The sequence below is a fragment of the Amborella trichopoda genome, chromosome 1 (genome assembly GCF_054954075.1).
Source record: "Amborella trichopoda isolate Santa Cruz 75 chromosome 1, AtrichopodaSantaCruz75HAP2 v2.0, whole genome shotgun sequence".
Classification (NCBI taxonomy): Eukaryota; Viridiplantae; Streptophyta; class Magnoliopsida; order Amborellales; family Amborellaceae; genus Amborella; species Amborella trichopoda.
The window spans coordinates 20,409,285-20,430,329 of record NC_142336.1 but is presented as its reverse complement, the minus strand read 5'-3'; the positions used below and the strand labels follow the sequence as shown (position 1 = coordinate 20,430,329).

Here is a 21,045-nt window from a genome sequence, read left to right as displayed (position 1 = left end):
TGAAGAAAGCTGAAGATATTACACAGTAAATTCTCTTGTAATATATATTCTCAGTGGACATGATTTATGAATTAGAGGTTATAAATTACAAGAAATTCTATAATAACTAAGTCTAGGATGGAGTTGTTTTAATAAAATATTAGAGTTTGCGGTACTTGACCCTCATTTTCTACTCTTGTTGTATAGTTTGTTTTATTGAGATAGCCTTACAATTTCTTTTAGGTTAATAATTTTCTTAGTTCTTAGAGATGTGACCCTTGAAAATTTCTTAGGTTACTTTCTTAACATTTTTAGGGTTGTCGAATTTTCATCGAAATTCATTTTAGGAATGCTTCACCGCAAAGTTTGGAAGGAAAAGAAGCAACATATATTATCAAACTTGACCCAAAAGGGCATCATAAGCTACTTAGTGCAGACTTCTTAAGCTATAACTTTCTTTACAATTCTTGGATCCAAAGCATGTAGAATGTCACTAGTATGGAACATTTTTTTGTCCCCTCTAATATGATATAAATGATATTTTTTCCTTCCCAACCCCAAAAATAAGAACAAAATCATATATCCCTTTTAATATAAACACAATGGATTTCCTTTTCTTCTAATTCTCTTTATACGTGTATTTCTTACACCATATAGTTTAAGAAGAATACCGAAATAAAACAATTAACATTTAGAAAACATTCTAATAATTTATCTCCATTGATCTTTCACATTTTTGTATAAATTAGAAATAAGAGGTTATATTGATTAGGCGACATTGACACACACTACTCTTACTAAAGTAACAGAGGTTATTAAGGATTAAAGCATAATTATGAGTCTATATTTAATAACATAAATTATGAGAGTCTCCTATATGTCCAAAGAAATGAAAGAACTCGAGACATTTCAACAGTGCAGTAAAGGTCCAATATGGAGCTGAGAAATTGGGTCATCTCTAGTAAAAGGAATGAAGCATGTACTAGAAACACTCAACGAGGATAATATATGAATTCAATATAGAAATTACAGGTATATGTGCATGTGTGTGCATGATGTTGCATACCCAAGCAACCCAACAAATGAACAAAGAAAGGCCAAAGGTGCATGAGAACAAACAGAAGACCCATTTTCCATTTACTGAATATTAAACAGAGAGTACAAGCTCTTGATATTATCTCACCGAAAATACATCATGAAACCTCAAATCCTCTGCATAACAATTTGGGTCCTTCAATTGCAGCTTCTTCGCACTTCTTTTTGGAGAGCTCTCATGCTTCAACCAATCCTACAATCATATCACTCCTTCATTTGCAAGTGTTTATCTAAAATGAACAAACTGGCCATATGAGATACGCAGAGACTCCAACGACGACACCCCACTCATTCATCTCCCATGGGGGCATCAAGTTTTGAGGATGCCTCTTCCAGCACTCGCATGGTGTCTCCTTTGTCAGAATCAAATGCTTGTGCCGCTCATCTCTTTTGTATTTTATTCTTCATTGGAGCCTTCTCATCTAATCCCATCTCAAGCTATCAGCTTTTCAAGAAAAATTAATTGGGAAATCATCAGCAAAAATTAAGCAACTCAGATATAAGACAAACGAGTTTCTTCGAAAGCACAAAGGTAATCATATATTCAGGCCTCACTTTTATATACATTTGGCCACATATCCGAATCTTTTTGTCATATGGATTGCATAACATCAAGCTTCCAAGATAAATCAAAGCAGAATGGTCAGCCAAGCAATCTTCAACAGCTTTAAACCATCCACAGTTGTCATCTGAAAGGAATTTCCAGAGCTAGCAGGCTAGTTCTTATTGAAACTTGTAGGCATGATTGCTTTTCTCTGTTTTGCTCACACCATCTGCAAAAGTTTAATGTTTCCATTTGAATTTGCAGCGACAACCATGCTTGATTTTCCTCTCCAGCAAACACTGGAAACAAACTGTCCACTCTCGTCATGTGTTTCTTGCCCCGATACAGGATCAATGGAGCCAAACTTGTGAGAAGTGACCGGCATAGGAAGGGACTTATAATAAGCAAAAACCTACACATGTGGACACAAAAGCTCTAAACGTCAGACATACTGCTATAGACATCACATACACACACACACACACAACGAAAAAAAAATAGAAGCATGACTTTGGAACTCAAAGTCATGATTACTGTTCTCACCTATTTCCTAAAATTTCTCTCATCTATTAGATGGACTTTTTCTGAACTCTTATAGATGGACTTCTTTCTTTCAAATGCTCTCATTCATAACAAATAGGAGTTCCTAAAAAATATTAAGTCTATTCCCAACTCTTATAGATGGACTTCTTTCGTTCAAATACTCTCATTCATAACAAATAGGAGTTCCTGAAAAAGATTAAGTCTATTCCCCTTTACAAATTTGTATGATTTCTTATATAAATCAGGTTTGGTGGACATAAACTAAAGAGAAAGAATATGAGTCAAAAAAAAAAACAAAAAAAAACAAAAAAACAAAAAAAAACGGGGTTGGGCGGTAACCCGGTTCTGGTTCAGCCAATGCAGGGTTCCGGGAGGGGTGGGTTGGAAACGGTCCTAACCTTTGGCTTTTTATGCACAAAGTGACCACTCTCAGGACTCGAACCCACGCTCTTGCGCTGGCTACCCAAGCCTTTTACCATCACACCAAGTGACAGCCTCTTAGAATATAAGCCAAAAAATAAAATAAAAATCATAAAAGCTAAATCATTATAGTTACAATATGAAATGACTTAAAATAATATAAAAACAGAAGACAACTGACATAGCATAGCGCAAGGCCCGTGCTATTAGATAGTAATCACCAAAACAGGGAACCCAAATTAATGAATGCGTTAAAGTATTCTTCACTTGAAACCCAATGTTCCAATGTGTTTAAAGTTAACAGAAAAGGAATAATGTCTTTTCTGTTTGGCTCCATCATTCTTTATACAAAGCATTGCCAAATGCAGTGAAATACCTCCTGGAATAAGTGAATAAATCACCTTACTGGATGATGAAACAGTATCCACGGTGGTGGGGACTCGAGAAGGGATCAAATGAAAAGGAGAGGAGCATAGGTGTTCTATTGTGGAGAAGATCCATCCTTTCCAATCATGAAGTCACAAGTGAAAAGGGAAAAAAATGAAATTAGACATCAAAAGATTGAACAGTGACAACTGATGTCAATGGAGATGTGAGAGATCATTTTATTGAACCCTCTGATATTTTCCATTTAGCATGCAGATGGGAGAGGTTCATCACTGAGAGTGGACTAGTAACAATCCAATTCAGGGAAAGACAGCCTTTCCAATTCATGAGTGCATAGAGCGGGGAATTAGAAACGTGTCCAGCAAGAGATGGAGGGCTAAAGAGAAATCGCAACAGAGAAACCACCATTATGAGGGACAAGGATGTAAATGGGCGGAGAAAGGAGATTGCCACAATGACAAAATGTAAATGGGTGAAAAAGGAGATTGTCGCAATGGAAGAGATTGATTGTAACCATTACTAAGGGCATTAAAGAAATTCCATCAGAAGAGGGACAAAACTGATCCAATAACTCGGATCAGGACAACTAGGTAAGCAATAAAGGACTCTTGTTTCATTGGACTGAGACCTCAAGTCAACACACACATAATGCATGGGAGTAAATCAGACAAAATCAAGAAGTAAAGAAGGCAAACAAGCAAAACCAACAGAAGAAGCACAGGAAGAACAGAGTGCTCCAAGGTGTCAGAGAACAAGCTTCAAATCTAAATAGATGGGGGAATTGTAGGTGCATTGTAGATAGAAGACGTAGCTCCTGACATTTGGTGGCCTTTAAGACCTTACTCTTTCAATTGTTGTGTCAATGAACTGCATTCAGTAATATGAACAGAGAATAGCATGTATATCAACTCATGAATTACAAAGGTTATAAGCCTGAACCACAATAACATGCACTGAAACAATAAGGGACTTAACCAACCTCATTTGTCTCCGATCCACATGCTATATATCCATCCGAAACAGAGAGGCCCACAAAGTTCTGAGAAAACAGCAGTGAATAGACAGAACAATACAGTGACAGATAAACACACAAGACAGAAAAGCGCTCAATGGAAATGACACAAGTATTCAATGCACAAAAGACAGAAAATATAACAATTCCTCACCTTCTCATTAGTATGACCACTAAAGGTTAGGCTGCAAGCATTGTTGGAAAATCCACTAGCACTTGTTCTGTTAAGATCCCAAAGCTTAAGCGTATTATCAGTAGAAGATGACACAAGTGTAACCGAGTCCACAAACTTCACATAACTAACAGCTTTTCCATGTCCAGCCAATGTGCACCAAGGTGTTCTTGTGCTACGAAGATCATAACAGTAGACCTTGTAATCAGCAGACCCAAAGGCCAAAAGATGGGGGGAATAAGGAGAGAACTGAACGCAGCACACATTAGCCACATTCCTGATTGTGCTTGTACTGCTATCCTGATAACAAATAGATACGAAATTTAAATTCGACGCATAAAATAATTAGAAATTGGATCAATCCCAACAAGTGCATGTTTTCACAAATTTTCAATTGCACAAATAGAAAACAAGAATGCAATCTTCTTTTCGCCCTACTGTGGCTGTATTGCTACGTGAGGAGTTTCATACTTTTTTCCATGGTGTAGTTAAATAGCCTTATAAACCTTTCAATTATCCAAAAATTAAACAAATATTTCTCTTAGTCTTGAAACACCACTTCCGGAAATTGCTGGAATTTGAGACCAAGTATCAAAACTTCAGAATTTAGACTGAACTTATCAGTTAAAATTGAGATTAATAATTATGAGTGGAGGTTTGGAAGTTCAGGTAAACTCCGGATTCATAATTCCAAAGGGTAAACAAAATAATCTACTGCATTCTAAAAAGAATGACGATAATTTCATTGTTAATTTCAAACCATTAAAGTCGAAATCGAAGTGTGATGGAATAGATGTTGCAGGACCCCATCATATGTAGTATTTTTGCCAAAGGCCCAAAAGCATTTCAATCAAAATCTCAAATAAATGTCTGAAAATGGGTGTTTTGATTACTTGCAGGAAGAAAAGGTATCACAAATGTTATATACTGAAACTTTTCCTTAAAACTACAGGGCATAATATCATGAATATAAGTCAAAAGGAATTTGATTCATATACATAGAAAAGGTCCTCTTATTTCAAGTTAATTCCTGCATATCTGGTTTCCTTAAAAAATAGTTAACATACGGCTGGAAAAAACTTGCCTCATTAATGCTCCAAAGCTTCACAGAATAGTCATCACTTCCACTGGCTAACTTAGTAGGATCTGCTTGAGAGAAATCAGCAGACCATGCTCTTTTTAAGTGTTCTTTGAACTGTAAGAAACCTTTTCCAGTGCTTGCATCCCATAACTGTACTCAAAACATGTCAACCAAATTAAAAGATAATCTGAGACAATTTTAATGTCAGAACAGCTAAGAAATAAATGAAGAATATCAATAAAATGGTCAAACCATCTAAAACACTTAATTACCAACAAAGTGGTGGCTTTAAAAAACTCATTTCATTTGGGTACCTCAACTTTTTTGTTATAAAGACTCAATTTTCCCCTATTCTAGGTTTGAAACACCGAACAAGTCAATACAACTCTGTACTTTAGCCACTGTAAGTTGCTCAAGTCAAATGACCTAGATATATATTTTCTTCATTAGAAAAAAACTTTTTCTGGGATTGGAACCTGGAACAAGCAGGATTCACTTTTGGCTCAAGTGACTTAAGGGGAACCAAATTACCAAAATGCCCCCACTTGTTTCGGGTTCTAATCCAAGAACATTTTTTTTTTTTTTTATTAAAAAGCATGTTATGGATTTCTAACCCGGAACAGGTAAAGGGTATTTAGGTCATTTGGCTCAAGTGACATAAGCTAGTACAAATTACCAAAAAGTCCTTGTTTCTTCAAGGTTTCATACCAGGAACAATGCAATTTAGGTATTTTTTTACAAATTCTTCAGAAGGCACCTAAATGAAAGGAATTCTAAAAAGCAATCACTTTATTGGTAAAATTATTGATTTAATCACCTTATAGGTCTTTCAAGGTGGCTGGACTATTTTATAATAGTTTTCCCTTAAGGAAAAAAAGAAATGTAGTAACAAAGAAAAAACAAGAAACATTGTGTTTTTGTCTATAAAGTTTGCTAGAAGATCAACGATAGGAAGTATGCCAAAACAGAACACCGGGGAACCAAATATTATTCATTAGATAACACCCATTGTTCTTAACTGCATTTTACTGGTTCAAACAAATAAACAAATCAAGAGCAAGATTCACAAAAAGAAAATTCTTGTTGTATCATAAAATGGTTTAATATGAAAGGAAACAGACCCTCACAGTCATAAATTAGAAGCTAGAAAAAGTTCAATGTGTGTGTGTGTATAGCCTCTGATAAATTTGGCTGCTTATGCGATTTTCATTAGGACCATTTTCCTTCTCTCTTTTTTTTTTAGTGCTGACAAGAAAGTTTGGTACGACTACTAAGGGGATTAAACTAGCATTTTTCTGTTCACTGGAAATAAGGAAAACAATCCTCAGTGCAAAAGCTCAAAGTCAGATCAAGATAGGCAGGCTCATTTTCTATGCCTTTCCTATCATCAAATACCGTAATAAGGCAATCAGGAGAAGCCATCACTCTTGGCCCAACATGATTCATCTACACCTGCCTATATGGAAGTGACTAATCTGACATAGGCTGCATGGGGTGACGAAAGGAACCACTGGAAAGACACTAGAAAACACACCAGTCCATAATAGAGCACAAGCTTACTCTCCTAAGACTGCATACCAATCTCATCAAGCTCAGATATCATCTCCATCCACTGGACTGATCATTCTTTCGCAGCAGTCACCTAAAACAAAGGCAATTGTAATATGAACAATCAATTTATTGTACCAACAGCTTCCATACAATCTTGTCAGGCCCGGACAGTGACCAAACCAGTGAGGGCACCGGTCTAAATTTAAAACTTTAAGGAACAATAAGCAAAATCAAAAAACAATAGGTAAAAAAATCTAAAAGAATAGGTAAACACATCTAAAAAAACGATTCCGAACTTAGGAGGAAAAAAAAAACAAAAAGCTTAAAAATGAAAATTCAAATTCAATACCAAAATTATGAACAAAGTGCACAAAAGCCACACAGTAAAAAAATACAAGCTTTGAGTTCTTTTGCATTCTTTTCAGTTTTTTTAAATTTTAAGGACTCTTACAAATTGAAAAAGCCTTTACAAACAGAAAATAAAATAAAAAAAAAGCAAAAAACATCAAAATAACTTTTGTTTTTTGGTTTTAAATTTAAAGGCTTTTAAAATTTGTAAAATCCATTCTAATTCAGACCTGGAAAAAAAAAAAAAAACAAACAAACAAACTTTGGTTTTTAGTTTTATTAAAACCAAACCACAAACAATTTTTTTAAGGGATTTTATAGATTGTAAAAGCCCTTAAATTTTGAAAACTGAAAATCCATTAAGAAAATAAAATTTCTTTCCTTTTGCAGTTTTTTAAAGGATTTTACAAATTGTATAAGCCCTTCTAAAGAATCAGAATCCAAAACCACAAATGGAAAAAAAAACTGAACAAAACAAAGTTATTTTTGTAAGACCTCTAATTTCCTAAACCCAAAGACCTATAATTTATTCAAACTTTTTTGCCTTTTCAATAAGCAAATAAAAAGTATAACATAATAACACAAATGTACTTGTGGGTTGAATGTTGGCCAGATTTTGATCAGAATATCACTGCAAAGTCCTTCAATTGAGAGAGGGAGAGAGAAATCACAAATGCGTCTCTCTCACCCTCTAAAACATTCGTTTATACATCCCATAAAGATCTAATGTTGAAAATTACCCCACAAGAAACCCATGACGCCGAACGCTTATCCCTGGAATGCTTCATTTGAATAAAAAGCAAAAAAGGGTCAAAATGGTATTTTTTCACCCCTTATCAAGATTTGTTGGTTAGATCCTGAACTGGTGGACCGGTCAGTCCACTAGTTCAACACTGGTTTGACAGACCAGCAAGTCCAAGGGAGCCGATCGAACACGACAAGCACCAGTTCACATGTTCCCGGTTCGAACAATCTGGTCCAGTCCTGTCATCAATGCTTTCATCCTAGCTGACTACTACGAGCTTACAAAAGAGAACCTCAAAGAAGAGCCCTATTTCACTACCCTACCTGATGTCACTTCCCTGCCAAGAACTTCACCACCTCAAAAAATAAGGTGACCCCACCTAGAATCCATTTCCTTTAAAAAAACCAAAAAAAAAAAAAAAGGAGAGAGGCAGCCCCTCCCCATCTCTAGCCAAAACCCTAAACTTCAACCACCTCAAAAAATAAAGGTGACCCCATATGGAATCCTTTTCCTTAAAATAAAAATAAAAAATAAAATAAAAAAAAGGAGAGAGGTGGCCCCTCCACATCTCTAGCCAAAACCCTAAGAAACTACCCATCCTAGGCCACCTTTGCCACCAAAAATTGATTCCCCCGATCTAAAAATAATACAACAAAGAAGAAAAGGGTAGAATTTGTTTTTGTTAGAATTAGAGGATCAAATTTTGCATTATTGAAAATACGGGATTAATACCATCTATATACAACTTACTGGGGTATACAAAGTACATTAATACTCTTGTATAAAACCATAGCTGTTGAGATAGGGAACAAAGCCGAGATTGGTGTGGGGTCTTGAAATGTTACAAGATCCCCATATTATTGGGAGCACAAATGTTATGTTTTGACCCCAACCTTTTGGAGATCTCAATCCCGACCAATTGGGATCGCAACCAAACTTTTGGGGATTTTGATCCCAACCTTAATGAATATAAATAGTCTAGGACTTTATATACTCTTCAAAGTATGGATGTCTTTATTTATAAGAACCAACAATGCAATTGTATTAAAAGTATAGTCCCATTGCTAATTGGTGATAAATAAAGAATATCATCAGTTTGGTCGTTATCTTGGTCATTAAGGCGGGGATTGAGATCCCTAAAAACGGTGATCGAGATCTCAAAATTTAAAAATTTAAATCTCTTGAATAATCGTTTCCTAGAGTGGTAGAATGAGACCACCACCTATAGTAGAAGACCCAAGCAACTAAGATATAAACAACATAACAAAACTACCATTCAATTAATACACTAATCCATATTTACCTAAATCTCTCACCAAAGGTCGCGATTCTGATTTGCAATCTCGATTCAGCAATTCCAACTAGGAATCTTCACATAACCCGTTTCATGAAATCTGGAATCTCGATTCCAACATTTATAGAATCTCATTTCTAATATTTACTGATTATTGGTTATACAATTGGTGAAACTCAATTTTACACTTGTTGAAACTGGTTTCCACATTTATCGGAATTCTACCACTTCCCCTTTTTTTTCTTTTCTTCTTTTCGTGTTTTTTTGAGAAGTAATGTTGAGAAGTTTTCCAGGCATCAAACTACTCGAGCTAGACACTCAATATCAAGCTACAAGGTGTAGTCAGCCTTTTTGGCATGAAATGATCAAATGACCAATAGAAACAAAAATGGTGGTCAAAGTTCTCTACTTAATTATTTGAGTATGCATTGTATTGATCTGATGGAGAGATTGCAACTCCACGATGTTAGAAATAATGTATTAACTCCACGATGTTAGAAATAATTTAGTACAAATAATGTAAACGTACATGCATGGCATGTTGGTCAATGAATGGCATCGCAACATACATTGTTTCTCTCTCAGTTCCCTCACGATTCCAAAGATATTGGAATCTCAATTCCATAAATGAAGGAATCTCGATTCTATATTCGTCTATTCCAACTACGTTGGAAGCTCGATTCCATCTATATAGGGATCTCGATTCTATTTTGGTCAAATCTCGATCCCTAAAAATAGGAATCTCGTCCCCCACGATTCTTGTATAGAAGTTGATTTCGGAAACAAGAATCTTCCAACCAGCGGCAATTCTGGGCTTTCGATTCCTAAATCGATTCCGTTTCCGAATCGCTTTGAGTAACTATGCACTAATCACACAAACCAAAAAAATTACATGAATATACATTTTAGAGTTCTCACTCAAACTAGTCATCAATATAAATGAGCAACAGTTCGATCATAAGATACTCATTTTGCTTTTTAGTAAGTGCTTCCATAATCAGTAAGTCGGTCCTCAAAGGAATGTAAAACACAGGTAATTCACTGCCAAATGGAATGGTAGACGGTCAATATGTCTAGTCCAATCATGGAATACAAGATTAGTAGCAATGTTGCTAGTACTAACATTATCACCATGGAGCAGCATATGAAGCCAAAAAAGAAGGAACATCTAAATCGTAGAGACCCAAATAATCATACCAAAAGCAAAAAATAACATGATAATCAACTTCAGCACTTGATTTGGAAACCACATATTGTTTCTTGCACCACCACGAAATAAGTGAATCACCAAGAAAAATATGATACGCTGTAGTTGATATGCACGTGTCTAGACCCACTACGTGCTGAAGATTAGAGGATGCTGAAGAAAGATACCACAATGAAGTGCAGACCTATTACACTGAATTATATGATGAACAACAATGATATTCGCGGGAGGAATTGAACAAACTAACAAAATTAAATGCATAACTACCATCTGGCTTTGTAATAGTGAGTATAGCAACCCTCCAACCAACTATTTGGTATGAAACTGGATTAAATAGTAGGTTCCCATCAATGCAGATAACTGAACATTAAATTCTACTAGGGTAGCTACAATCTTGGAATCAGTGAGGTTGGCTCAGAGACATGATCATAAGCATACATATGCTGAGTAACAATGATCAATCAAGTAGACCAAGCAAACTGTAAAGCAATAAAATATATTGGCGCAGACCAAGTAGCTCAGAGAAAGATGCAAACTTAAAAGAACAAGCACTAATTGCTCTAAGGTTTGGATAAAATCCATAACAAGATGCCTCATTATGCTTGTCTATATGAGAAAACCCTAAACAAGACTTAATCCTCCTAGCCATCCATCTAATCTAATCATGGCCACTCATTATAAAAGATTTTAAATGAATAGAGAGACATAAAAAACTCTAGAAATTATATGCCCCTTAGTGAATAAAATGACTCAAGAAATAAATAAAGGGTGCGGTTTGTAGCCAAGGCTCTAAACAATCAAATTAGAGCCTACTTTCAAATAGTGTCGAGAAATGTGCTTTCATTACTAAAAATCTTTGTGATAGCCTTAAAATATATTTTTATATTTATTTATAAAATTTAAAGATTAAAAAACAATATAGATCAACAGATCAATGAACACTTGAAAATCTTGAACATTGACGGTCCAAAAATGCATTACAAAATACATTATTTCCAAAACTTGAAAGCCATTTTCTTCTCATGTCCATGCATCTTGATGACGAGATGATCAATTTGAAGATATTTGAGCATCAAAACAACCTCTTCTAATGAAATTTTGGAGGTAGGCTCAAATTTGATTGTTTAAAGCCTCGGCTCTATATAAACTTTTCCCATAAATAAAATATATAAAAGGATAGATTTAATGACTATTTTGCCCTTTGCAATTCCTCTTATAAAATTTAAGCTTGTCTCTCTTATCTAGATACTCGAGAGCAGTATCCTAAGCTGCATCAGTAGTGCCTCACAAGAATTTTCCGTCAAGTTGGGCAGCTCATTATCGGAAGAATCACAATGATATGGAATGAGATGCTTGACATTAAAAACATTGAAAGTTCCAATATGGCTGGGAAGCTTTTGTAGGCATTGTCATTAATCTTCTACACAACTTCACACAAACCAGGCTTGCGCAGGCTCAACTTGTGATATTCCCCCGCTGGAAGTCCATCCTTAGTCAAGACTACCAAAGAAAATCTCCAACATCAAAAATCATATGCCGGCAATGCTTGTCAACAGCCGCCTTATATTTTGCATTTAACTCTTCTAGCGATTGCCAAACCTTGCCATGAACAAATTTGATGTGTTCGATCAATTCCTCTGCCTTGCCACTAACTCGGCCCAGCCACTAACTCGGCCCATATGTGGAACTGGTGCCAAATCAAGAGCACTCCTTGGGTTCTGTCCATAAAAAATCTCAAAAGGACTAAAACCTGTGGACTGATTTTGGGACCTATTAAAAGCAAACTCAACCTGAGATAAGGTCTAATCCCACTGCTTAAGATTGTTGCCAACGAATCATACCAAGCTCTGACTCACCACTTCAGTCAAATCATTTGTTTGTGCCTCAAAGAACAATTAGGAACACACAAGTGATTCCTTCGAAAAGAAACCCATCATGCTCAACATAATCATCACGCTGGCCTAAATCAACCTCTTGAATTTTCCTAGGTGTGTGTCTGCTGGGCAAAGGTCTTGGAAAGTGTCAAATCCCAACACTTCAGCCTGCAGAGTAGTAAGCAAAAAGGCTCTCGCTGGAATTGTGCTTCAGAATAAAAGTAAACTCTTGGACGCCTGCCACCCACTTGGCCTGTCGATGATTCAACTTATACTGACCATAATTAATGTGTTTTTACGCTTCATGATCAGAATAAAGAATGAATTCCAATTGGATCAAGTAGGGTCTCCAATGGCGTAAAGTTTGCATGATAGCATAGAAGTCGGCATCATAAGTAGAATAACTCAGCTTGACGCCATTCAAATTCTCGCTGAAATAAGCTACGAGCCTGCCATCTTGACTTAGCATTGCACCAATACCGATCTAAGAAGCATCACAATCTACTTCGAAGACTTTGTCAAAGTTTGGAAGCACTAAGACTGGTGCTGCCAATGTAGTGTCTATTTGAAGACTTAGTCTTCATACAATCAATGAGAGATGCCATAATAGTGCTAAAATGATGTATAAAGTACCGATGGAATGAGGCTAAACCGTGAAAACTATGCACATCATGGATTGACTTCGGCACGGGCCACTCTACAATTGCTCTAACCTTGGATTCATCAGCTCTAACACCTTCTCCAGAAACTTCGTAACCCAGGAAAACCACACAGCCAACCATCAAAGTGCAGTTATTTGTGTAGGCATACTATTTTCCCTGAGAAAGTAAGCAAAACCTCATGCAAATGCCGCGAGTGCAAGTTAGTGCAAGTGCTGCAAATTAAAATATTATCAAAATACAATACAATAAATCTACCAATAAACGGCTTGAGCACATGATTCATGACTTGCATGAATGTGCTCGAGGCATTAGATAACCCAAAAGGCATGACCATCCACTCGTACAGTCCTTTTCAAGTCTTGAAGGCTGTCTTCCACTTATCTCCGGGTCTAATCCGAAGTTGACGATAACCACTTTTTAAGTCTATCTTCGCACCTGAGCAACCGCAAGCAAGTCCAACATATCATCAAGCCGGGGTATGGAAAACCTCTATTTCACAATAATTTTGTTTATGGCCTTGCTGTCTACACACATCCTCCAGCTGCCATCCTTTTTAGGAGTAAAAAGCACTGGGTCAGCACAAGACTCAAGCTCTCCCTGATATAACCCCTAGTCAATAACTCTTCTACCTGTCTGCAAAGCTTTGATTGCTCTTGCAGGTCTCATTCGATAGTGTGGCTTGCTAGGGAAAGATAGCACCTGGCACCAAATCAATATGGTGTTGCATATCACGCATGGGGGGCAATCCTAGGGGTAGCTCCTTGGGGAGAACATCACAAAACGCGTCCAAAAGTGGTCGAACCACCTCAACGACAGAATTACTCTCAGGCTCCTTCCTCACAAGTGCAACACAACCCCAAGTTCCTTCATTTCGTTTGTAAATCTGGCCAAAGAAGGAAAATCGGTACCCTCCCTGTGTTTAGGTTTAGGTCCAATCTCCTTAGAGGGGGCTATAACAATTTTCAGGTGATCCTTCCAAAATGTATAAATAGTCTTGCGCCAATCAGGTATACTATGCCTATTATACTGCCAACGCCTCCCCAACATGATATGACATGCATACATTGTCACGACATCACACCACACAATCATTATAGTGCTAGTTCATGAAAAAAGAAACTACGCAACATTTAGAGACTTGCCTCATTGCCCCTTTTGAACCAAGACAATTTGTAGGGATGTGGATGGTCTTTCACACTCAAATGAAGCTTTGTCACGACATCCTCTAACACGACATTTTTGCAATTGCTGCTATCAATCAACATGGTACAAACCCTTCCTCCAATTGTGCATGAGGTACGAAATATAGTGGTTCATAGCCAATTTCTTGTGTGTCCTCTTTTGGGGCCAAGAAGTCCTTTTGGCCACTAATGCTGCACCAACCTCTCCATGAATATCAGTGACCTCTTCATCACCACAATCATCGAAATAAGATCAACACCGGCATCTATATCAACTGAATCATCCTCTTTAATCAATAGCTGTTTTCCCTCTCGACTAGAGTTCTTCCTACAGCTATTCGATCTGTGGCCTGGCTCTCCACACTTAAAACACTTCATTGCCAAACCACCAACCTGATTTCTCAAGTTCTGACCCTGAACAATAGCACGCCCTATCTATGGGGCTGCGCCACCACTCTAGACTCCAGATTGTTGTTGCCGAACTCTGCCAACCTGCTCCTGTGCCCGTCCAATCCTCAACCTAGATCTAGCCCCTACCATTGACATATTTCCAAATCTGAATTGACCTCAGTTTTGTTGTTTCTCCACCACCAAGGTATGCTGATATGCCCCAGAAATGGTCCAAAAGGTGTGAAGATTCAACTCATCTTGCAGAGACTGCCTAAGACCTCCAATATATCGCGCCACAAGCTGACCATCACTCTCAGAAAGCTTGTTATGTGAAACCAGCAGATAAAGGGCAGAAAAGCCTCTCTCATCTTACACTTCATCTTCTCCAATTTATGATTTTGGGTTGTCATCTTCTTGTATGCGTCACCTTCAATTGTTCCCACCAGGCCAAAGCTCCCCTAAGCTTTATGGTGACTAAAGGTACTTTCGTTTTCTAAGAAACCTCCTCAAACTCCAATGTCTCCTCCACTGTATTCTGCCAATCAATGAATTCCTAAACCTCCATAAAACTTCGTGATCTCAACCTTGAGACCAGTTCCCTAGCTCCTACAATCCCTATCCATACGATCAGCTACCTCTCTCTTTGGAGCTTTATCCTGGAAGGGATTTATGGATTCCTTATTTGACTCGATCTCACCCCCTTGAGAGGGGCCTTTCATCTGCACCAAACATAGTGCGAGGGACCAATCTCCTCATATATGAAAACCCTTCTTGCAAACTAGCACCAAAGACTTCTACAATTGCCACTTTTCCTCTTCCTTTGCATGGAGGCATGATTGTTGTCCTAGGGCACAAAAATCAATTGCATAGTATCATCGGTACGGTGCTACACTACTATCCTTACAAATCGTTGGGCTCTAATACCATCCTAGCACAAACCTAGTGACTTGGAACTACGGTTTAGCAAGGAAGAAGATAGGATAGATCTAAAATTAGAGAAAGACGTAAAAACTAGAGTCAAAAGACGAAGCAATGATTGCTTCAAGGTTCAAATAAAGTAAATAACAAGATGCCTCATTATGCTTGAGTACATCCCTTATATAAAAAAATCCTAAACAAGACTTCCTGACCATCCATCTAATCTAATCATGGCAATTCATTATAAAGGACTTTAAGTGAATAGCAAGACATAAAATATTCTATAAATTACTACTTATGCCCTTAAGGGAATAAAATGATTCAAGAAATAAATAAAGGATATAAAAGGACAGATTCAATGACTATTTTGCCCTTCTACAATTCTTGTAAACTTTAAGCTTGTCTTTCTTTATTAGATACTCGAGAGCAGTATCCTGGGCTGCATCATATATGAATCCATGTCTATCATCTGAAATTATCATCATAAAATACACCTTATATGAGAATTGAGAAATAATATTTGTCTCATCACCTGTGAGAACAATACCATCAACACATACAAGTAATATTCACACCTTACAATCAAAGTGATGTAAGAATAAGGTCAATAAAACACTGACCCCCACCCTGGGGCCCCTGGGACGCATGTGGGGGGAAGCGATGACCATTGCAAAATGATTAAACCAAGCTTAAGGAGCTTGCATGAGGCCACAAATGGCTCTTTTAGGAGTCACATATTCAGGAGGGCTGAAAATAAATTCCTTATTGAAGAATTCCATTATGAACGGAATTCTTCATATGCATCTTATGCAAATCCCAACGTCTGGCAGTTGAACATCATAAAATAACATGAATTGTAGTTTGGCAACTGCAGCATGTTTCTTCATAGTCCCGACCATACTCCTGCATGTAGCCTTTAGCTACAAGCTGCACGTCCTACCAATCGATGCTATTATTTTTTAACTTTATAAAACCATTTACAGCCAATGAGATTCTTCTCAGGAGGAAGAGAGACCAAGTCCCAAGTATCATCTCGTTCCAAATGCTGAATTTCCTTATCCATAGCAACCTTCCAACAACCAAGTTTCATGGTCTCTTTATAATTACTAGGTTCAGAAAATAACAAGAACAGGAACAGCAAAGAGATATGGACTCGGAACCATAATGAACAAGAGGAACATAAATTCTACTAGACTTGGAAATAATAAAGTTGGGAGCAGAAACAATTAGCTGATGTTGTTTCTCAATAGTCTCAACAAGATCAAATGCTGAGAGAGTTATTGGCCTATATCACCTTTTTCATTCTGATGGTCAACTGGAGACTTATTGTGTCTAGTATAGGCTTTGAGGAGTATAGATGAAGAACCAGACTCTGAAGGTATTGGGGACTTAGAAAACTAAGTCAAATAGGTGAACTGAGAACTAGAAACCTTTGGATTATTGAAAAGAGACCCCTTCAAAGAAGAAACATGCTTGGAAAATGTATCTAAGATTTTGGATCGTAGCAGTGATAACCTTTTCGAGTAGTGCCAAGCTCATATTTTGGATCATAGCAATGCTAACCTTTTAAGTACACTCCTTTCAAAACTACTAAACATGACAAAGCACGTACATCCAAAAACATGGAATACAGATTGGTCTGGTCTCTAACTTCAGTCAGTCAATAGGAGAAACATCACCAAGACCTCTAGCAGGAACTCTATTGATAAAATAAATAAGTATAACTGCTTATGCCCACAAGCCACCAAGAACATCGGATTGTGGAAATGATATCGGTGGTCTATATAATATGTCAACTCTTGCATACCATAACCCCATTTCACTCAGGGGTATGTGAAAGTACCATTATGGCTCAAATAAACTTGAAAAAAAAATTGAATAAGTATTCAACCACTAGAGTAAGCCCTGAGAATCCTAATGAACATTTCATACGGGGTCTGAATCATTTTGCAAAAGGTAACAAATGCCCAACAAACATCAAATTTCTTTTTCAGGAAATATAGCCAAGTATGATGAGAAAAACTATCCACAATGACAATACCGTGAAAAAGCTTTGGACACGACAAGATAAAGGCCTCAGACATCAGAATGAACAAGATCAAATATAATCTTTCACATCGAAGAAAATGCAATGTGAATAGATTCGCCAGTTTACAACAATCACAGGCTAATCTATTATTGAAATCCTCAAAATTACATTAATAAAAAGAACTATTTGTGGACTTGAACAATTTATTGAGCCTTTTAGAACCGATATGGCCTAGTCCCTATGCTTGAGATTTAAAGTACAAAGATAGCAAAATGACACAACAACAACTGATTAACTCCTACCAGCAGGCTCCACATAATCTTAGATAAAAGCGTTGTCAGCTTCCTTAGATTTCTTGTATCAAGCAACCATCATGAACGAATGGAATCAAGCAATTTTGATCAACTAGCTATTAACACCTTAAACAAATGACTATTAATTGATCTACTTCATTAATACTGAGTTTAGAACCATTATACAAGTGAAGGAGGATTGATTACCTTCTAAATGAACTTCAGAGCATTTTATTTTGAGATTCCCAATATTATGAATGGTGTCACCAGAGTCAAGGAGTTAGACAGACTTAAAGAAGTGGATAATATACAAGGTATACCTCACAATGAAGGACCTGAAAGCGCTTGAAGAGCCTATTAAAGTGCCTTCTCTAATAGAGGCCAAGGGATGATAGATCTCAAATAATCTCAAGATCTTCCCTTTTGATTTAGCGGAATGAATTTCAGATGATTCTATGCATCGCAAGGAAGATGACAAAAATGCAAAACCAACATAATCGGTGCCTTGAACCAGAAAAAGAATCATATAATTGTAGAACTGGGAGTCTGAATTAGTTCACTAAACCCTAGATTTTTTTTTGAAAACTTTTCAAATCTCCTTCAAATACCATGAAAAAATATATAACCACTGCTACAGTGCTGCTACAATTCTGCTGGTGCCACTACAGTTCTGCTACTGTGTGACTATGATGCCGTTACAGTTCTCTACAGTAACCACAGTGCTGATATAAAAACAACCCCCCTGATGTTGATCACATATCAGGGTTTTGAAATGAGAATACAGATGTTTGTGATGAACTAGCAAAGAGTGATAGAGCATATTTAACTAATATTTGCTAGAGATTCACTGATAATAGGCCAGTCTGAGTTTTTGATCCAAGCCAAGCTCTGAAAACAAGTTAGAAACATAGAAACTTATGCATAATTCTCATTGATGAAAATGAGGGATTAACCTCTCCATATACAAATGCATTAAATGGGGTATACAAAGTACATAAATGCGCCTACACAAACAGTATAACAAGACTACCACAAATAGATCTATTACATAAACTAAAAATTCATGAACATATAACTGGGCAGTTTTTTGATATAGCGTCAAGGTACGGACCCTTGACTTCCACATGAAAACCAGATGTCCGCTACTAGGCCAAGGCTTAAGGGACACATTAATAATATCAACAAACAAAGACATATTAATAATAGCAACAATCAAACAAAAGATAAACACACTACTGGACCAAAGCCTATGGGATACATCAACAACAAAAACAAATCAGAAAAATAAAATAACTATAAATAAATAAATAAAAGGAAAAGCTAAAAATGCCCCTAAAAAAAAAAAAGTCAAGCCCCCAGAATCTTCAACAAATTGAAGTCAAAAGAAGCCAGAATTACCTCGTATAACCTCGGCATCCAGGAACCTCCAAACAGTAGTTACTAAATGGGGAAATGAGTATGTAAAAGGATTTGAGAACTACGTAAAAGAACAATAACGTCATAATGAACATGATAAATCTACAGAATTAGAAAAGAAATCTGTTGGAGAAATACGATCGCATTCTACTGGATAACACATAAAATATCTGCCCCAAAACGTCTTCGTAAATCAAGAAACTCCCATTGCAAATGTGTGCAAAAATTAAAGGAAGACCAATAGAAACATTGGAGCTCCCCAAGGGATGTATCAACATGGGAAAAACATTGAAAAAATGTAAGCGAACAGGCAGAGAAATATAGCTCAAACGGTCAAAATGTGTTTCATTATATCTGGAACTGCAATCATACTAAAATCATACCCTTTCATAATTATTATGCTCAGTAGAACATCTTTGCATCAGTTATGGAAGGATATTAGTTAGGAGCAATGTGCCAAAAACCGCCCGCATTGGGTGACGAGGTGGCACCTCAAGGCAGACCAGGGGCCAAGGTGCCTACTATAGGGCGCAGGCACCTAGGTGCCCGAGAAGGCGCCTAACACCTCGACCGAAGCATCTGCCTTAGGCTTCTGACGGCCCAAGAGCAGAAAATGCCCTCAGGCCATGGGTATTTTCATCTTTCCCCCACATATTTAGTGGGGGAAGACTTTTTGTTTTTTGAAAGGGGTGGGTGGAGGTGGTGCAGGGGCGAATTCCAAACTCCGTTTCTGCCTGAACTTGTTTTAAAAAAAAAAGGAAAAAAAAGACAAAAAAAAAGTTAAATTTCATTTTCTTTTAATTTTTTAAGATCGAAAAGAGGAAGAATCTTTTAGAAATCATGTTCAAAAAAAAAAAAGAATCTTTGAGAAATCAAATCAAAAGCAAATTTTTGGATTGGGTTTATTGTCAAATATCAAGAGTTGTACAAGAGGAGGTTTGGATGATCTGAAATTCAAGATTCATCTAAAACATTAAGGATCGGAAATCAAGTAACAAAGGTTAGTCATTTTTTGTTAGATCTTTTTATATTTGAGAACTTTCAATATCATCTTCTAGATCTTATAGCAGTAGCGATTAGGATCAGAAATATAGTTATTACACAGATAAATCATCAAAACAAAGTTTAATGAAATTATTATGATCATGACATATATGGAAGTATTAATAGATTCAAAAAACACATGGCCAGTATTGGGGTGGATGTTGCCCCAACGAAGAAAGTTTCACCGGATGTCAGGAAGATAAATGAATATCTAGATGCTGAAAAAAAAAAAATTCCAGCAAATGGGGCAAACATGATAGTTGATCATAGAGGTCGATGTCTTGGTTGATGAGGAATATGATTAAGGGCGATGATGTGGGTTCCTCTCAAGATAGTAAGAGAGGATCAACAGGGTTTAGTAAGCCTCATTGAAGGGGCTCTAGATGTCTTTTTTACAGCAAACACTGAGGCCACAACAAATGAAAGGGAGAAAGGAAGGAATCAAACTACTAATAATTTGGCTGGACATTGCTTTTACAACTGCTTGCCTTAAAAGCTAGGATAAAATTTTGAAAGCTCTTGCCCAATAAGGGTCAAGGTAGAAAAGCCCAACCCCATGTGAGCTTAGGCCACTGCTTAAAAGGGAAACAACTCACAATTGAAGTACCTCATAACCCACGGGGATGTGCATACATAATATAAGGTTCAATCATGACATGCCTGTGCAGTTATAGAAGTATATGTGGAATGAATTTGATAGTCAATTGTCCTTTAGGACAATTTTTCTCAGGTCTATTGATGCTGCTGTTGATGTAGACCTGATGCTGCAGTTGATGTTCACAATGCACTCTACATCTTTACTTCAGTCAATAAGGGTATTGAGGAGCTTGAAGAGGAGAATGATATATGAGTGGTCAAAC

The 21,045-nt window shown here is 36.9% G+C and overlaps 1 protein-coding gene across 6 annotated transcripts in view; it reads right to left on the bottom strand.

Annotated features, from left to right (window-relative positions):
- LOC18429848 (protein SPA1-RELATED 2) overlaps window positions 1–21,045 on the bottom strand; it is a 47,678-nt gene that overhangs the window by 3,535 nt on the left and 23,098 nt on the right. For 3 of the 6 annotated variants that reach the window (XM_006839123.4, XM_088853282.1, XM_088853270.1), the window contains exons 5-8: window positions 5,237–5,383; window positions 4,135–4,452; window positions 3,948–4,007; window positions 1,088–2,030 (exon numbers count right to left, since the gene is read on the bottom strand). In XM_006839123.4, coding sequence (XP_006839186.2) covers window positions 1,839–2,030; window positions 3,948–4,007; window positions 4,135–4,452; window positions 5,237–5,383 — 717 coding nt within the window. In that variant the 3' untranslated portion in view covers window positions 1,088–1,838. Of the gene's footprint in view, window positions 1–1,087; window positions 2,031–3,947; window positions 4,008–4,134; window positions 4,453–5,236; window positions 5,384–21,045 lie in introns of those variants that run through there. The other 3 variants (XR_966521.3, XR_016045545.1, XM_020664662.2) reach the window with 2 other exon arrangements.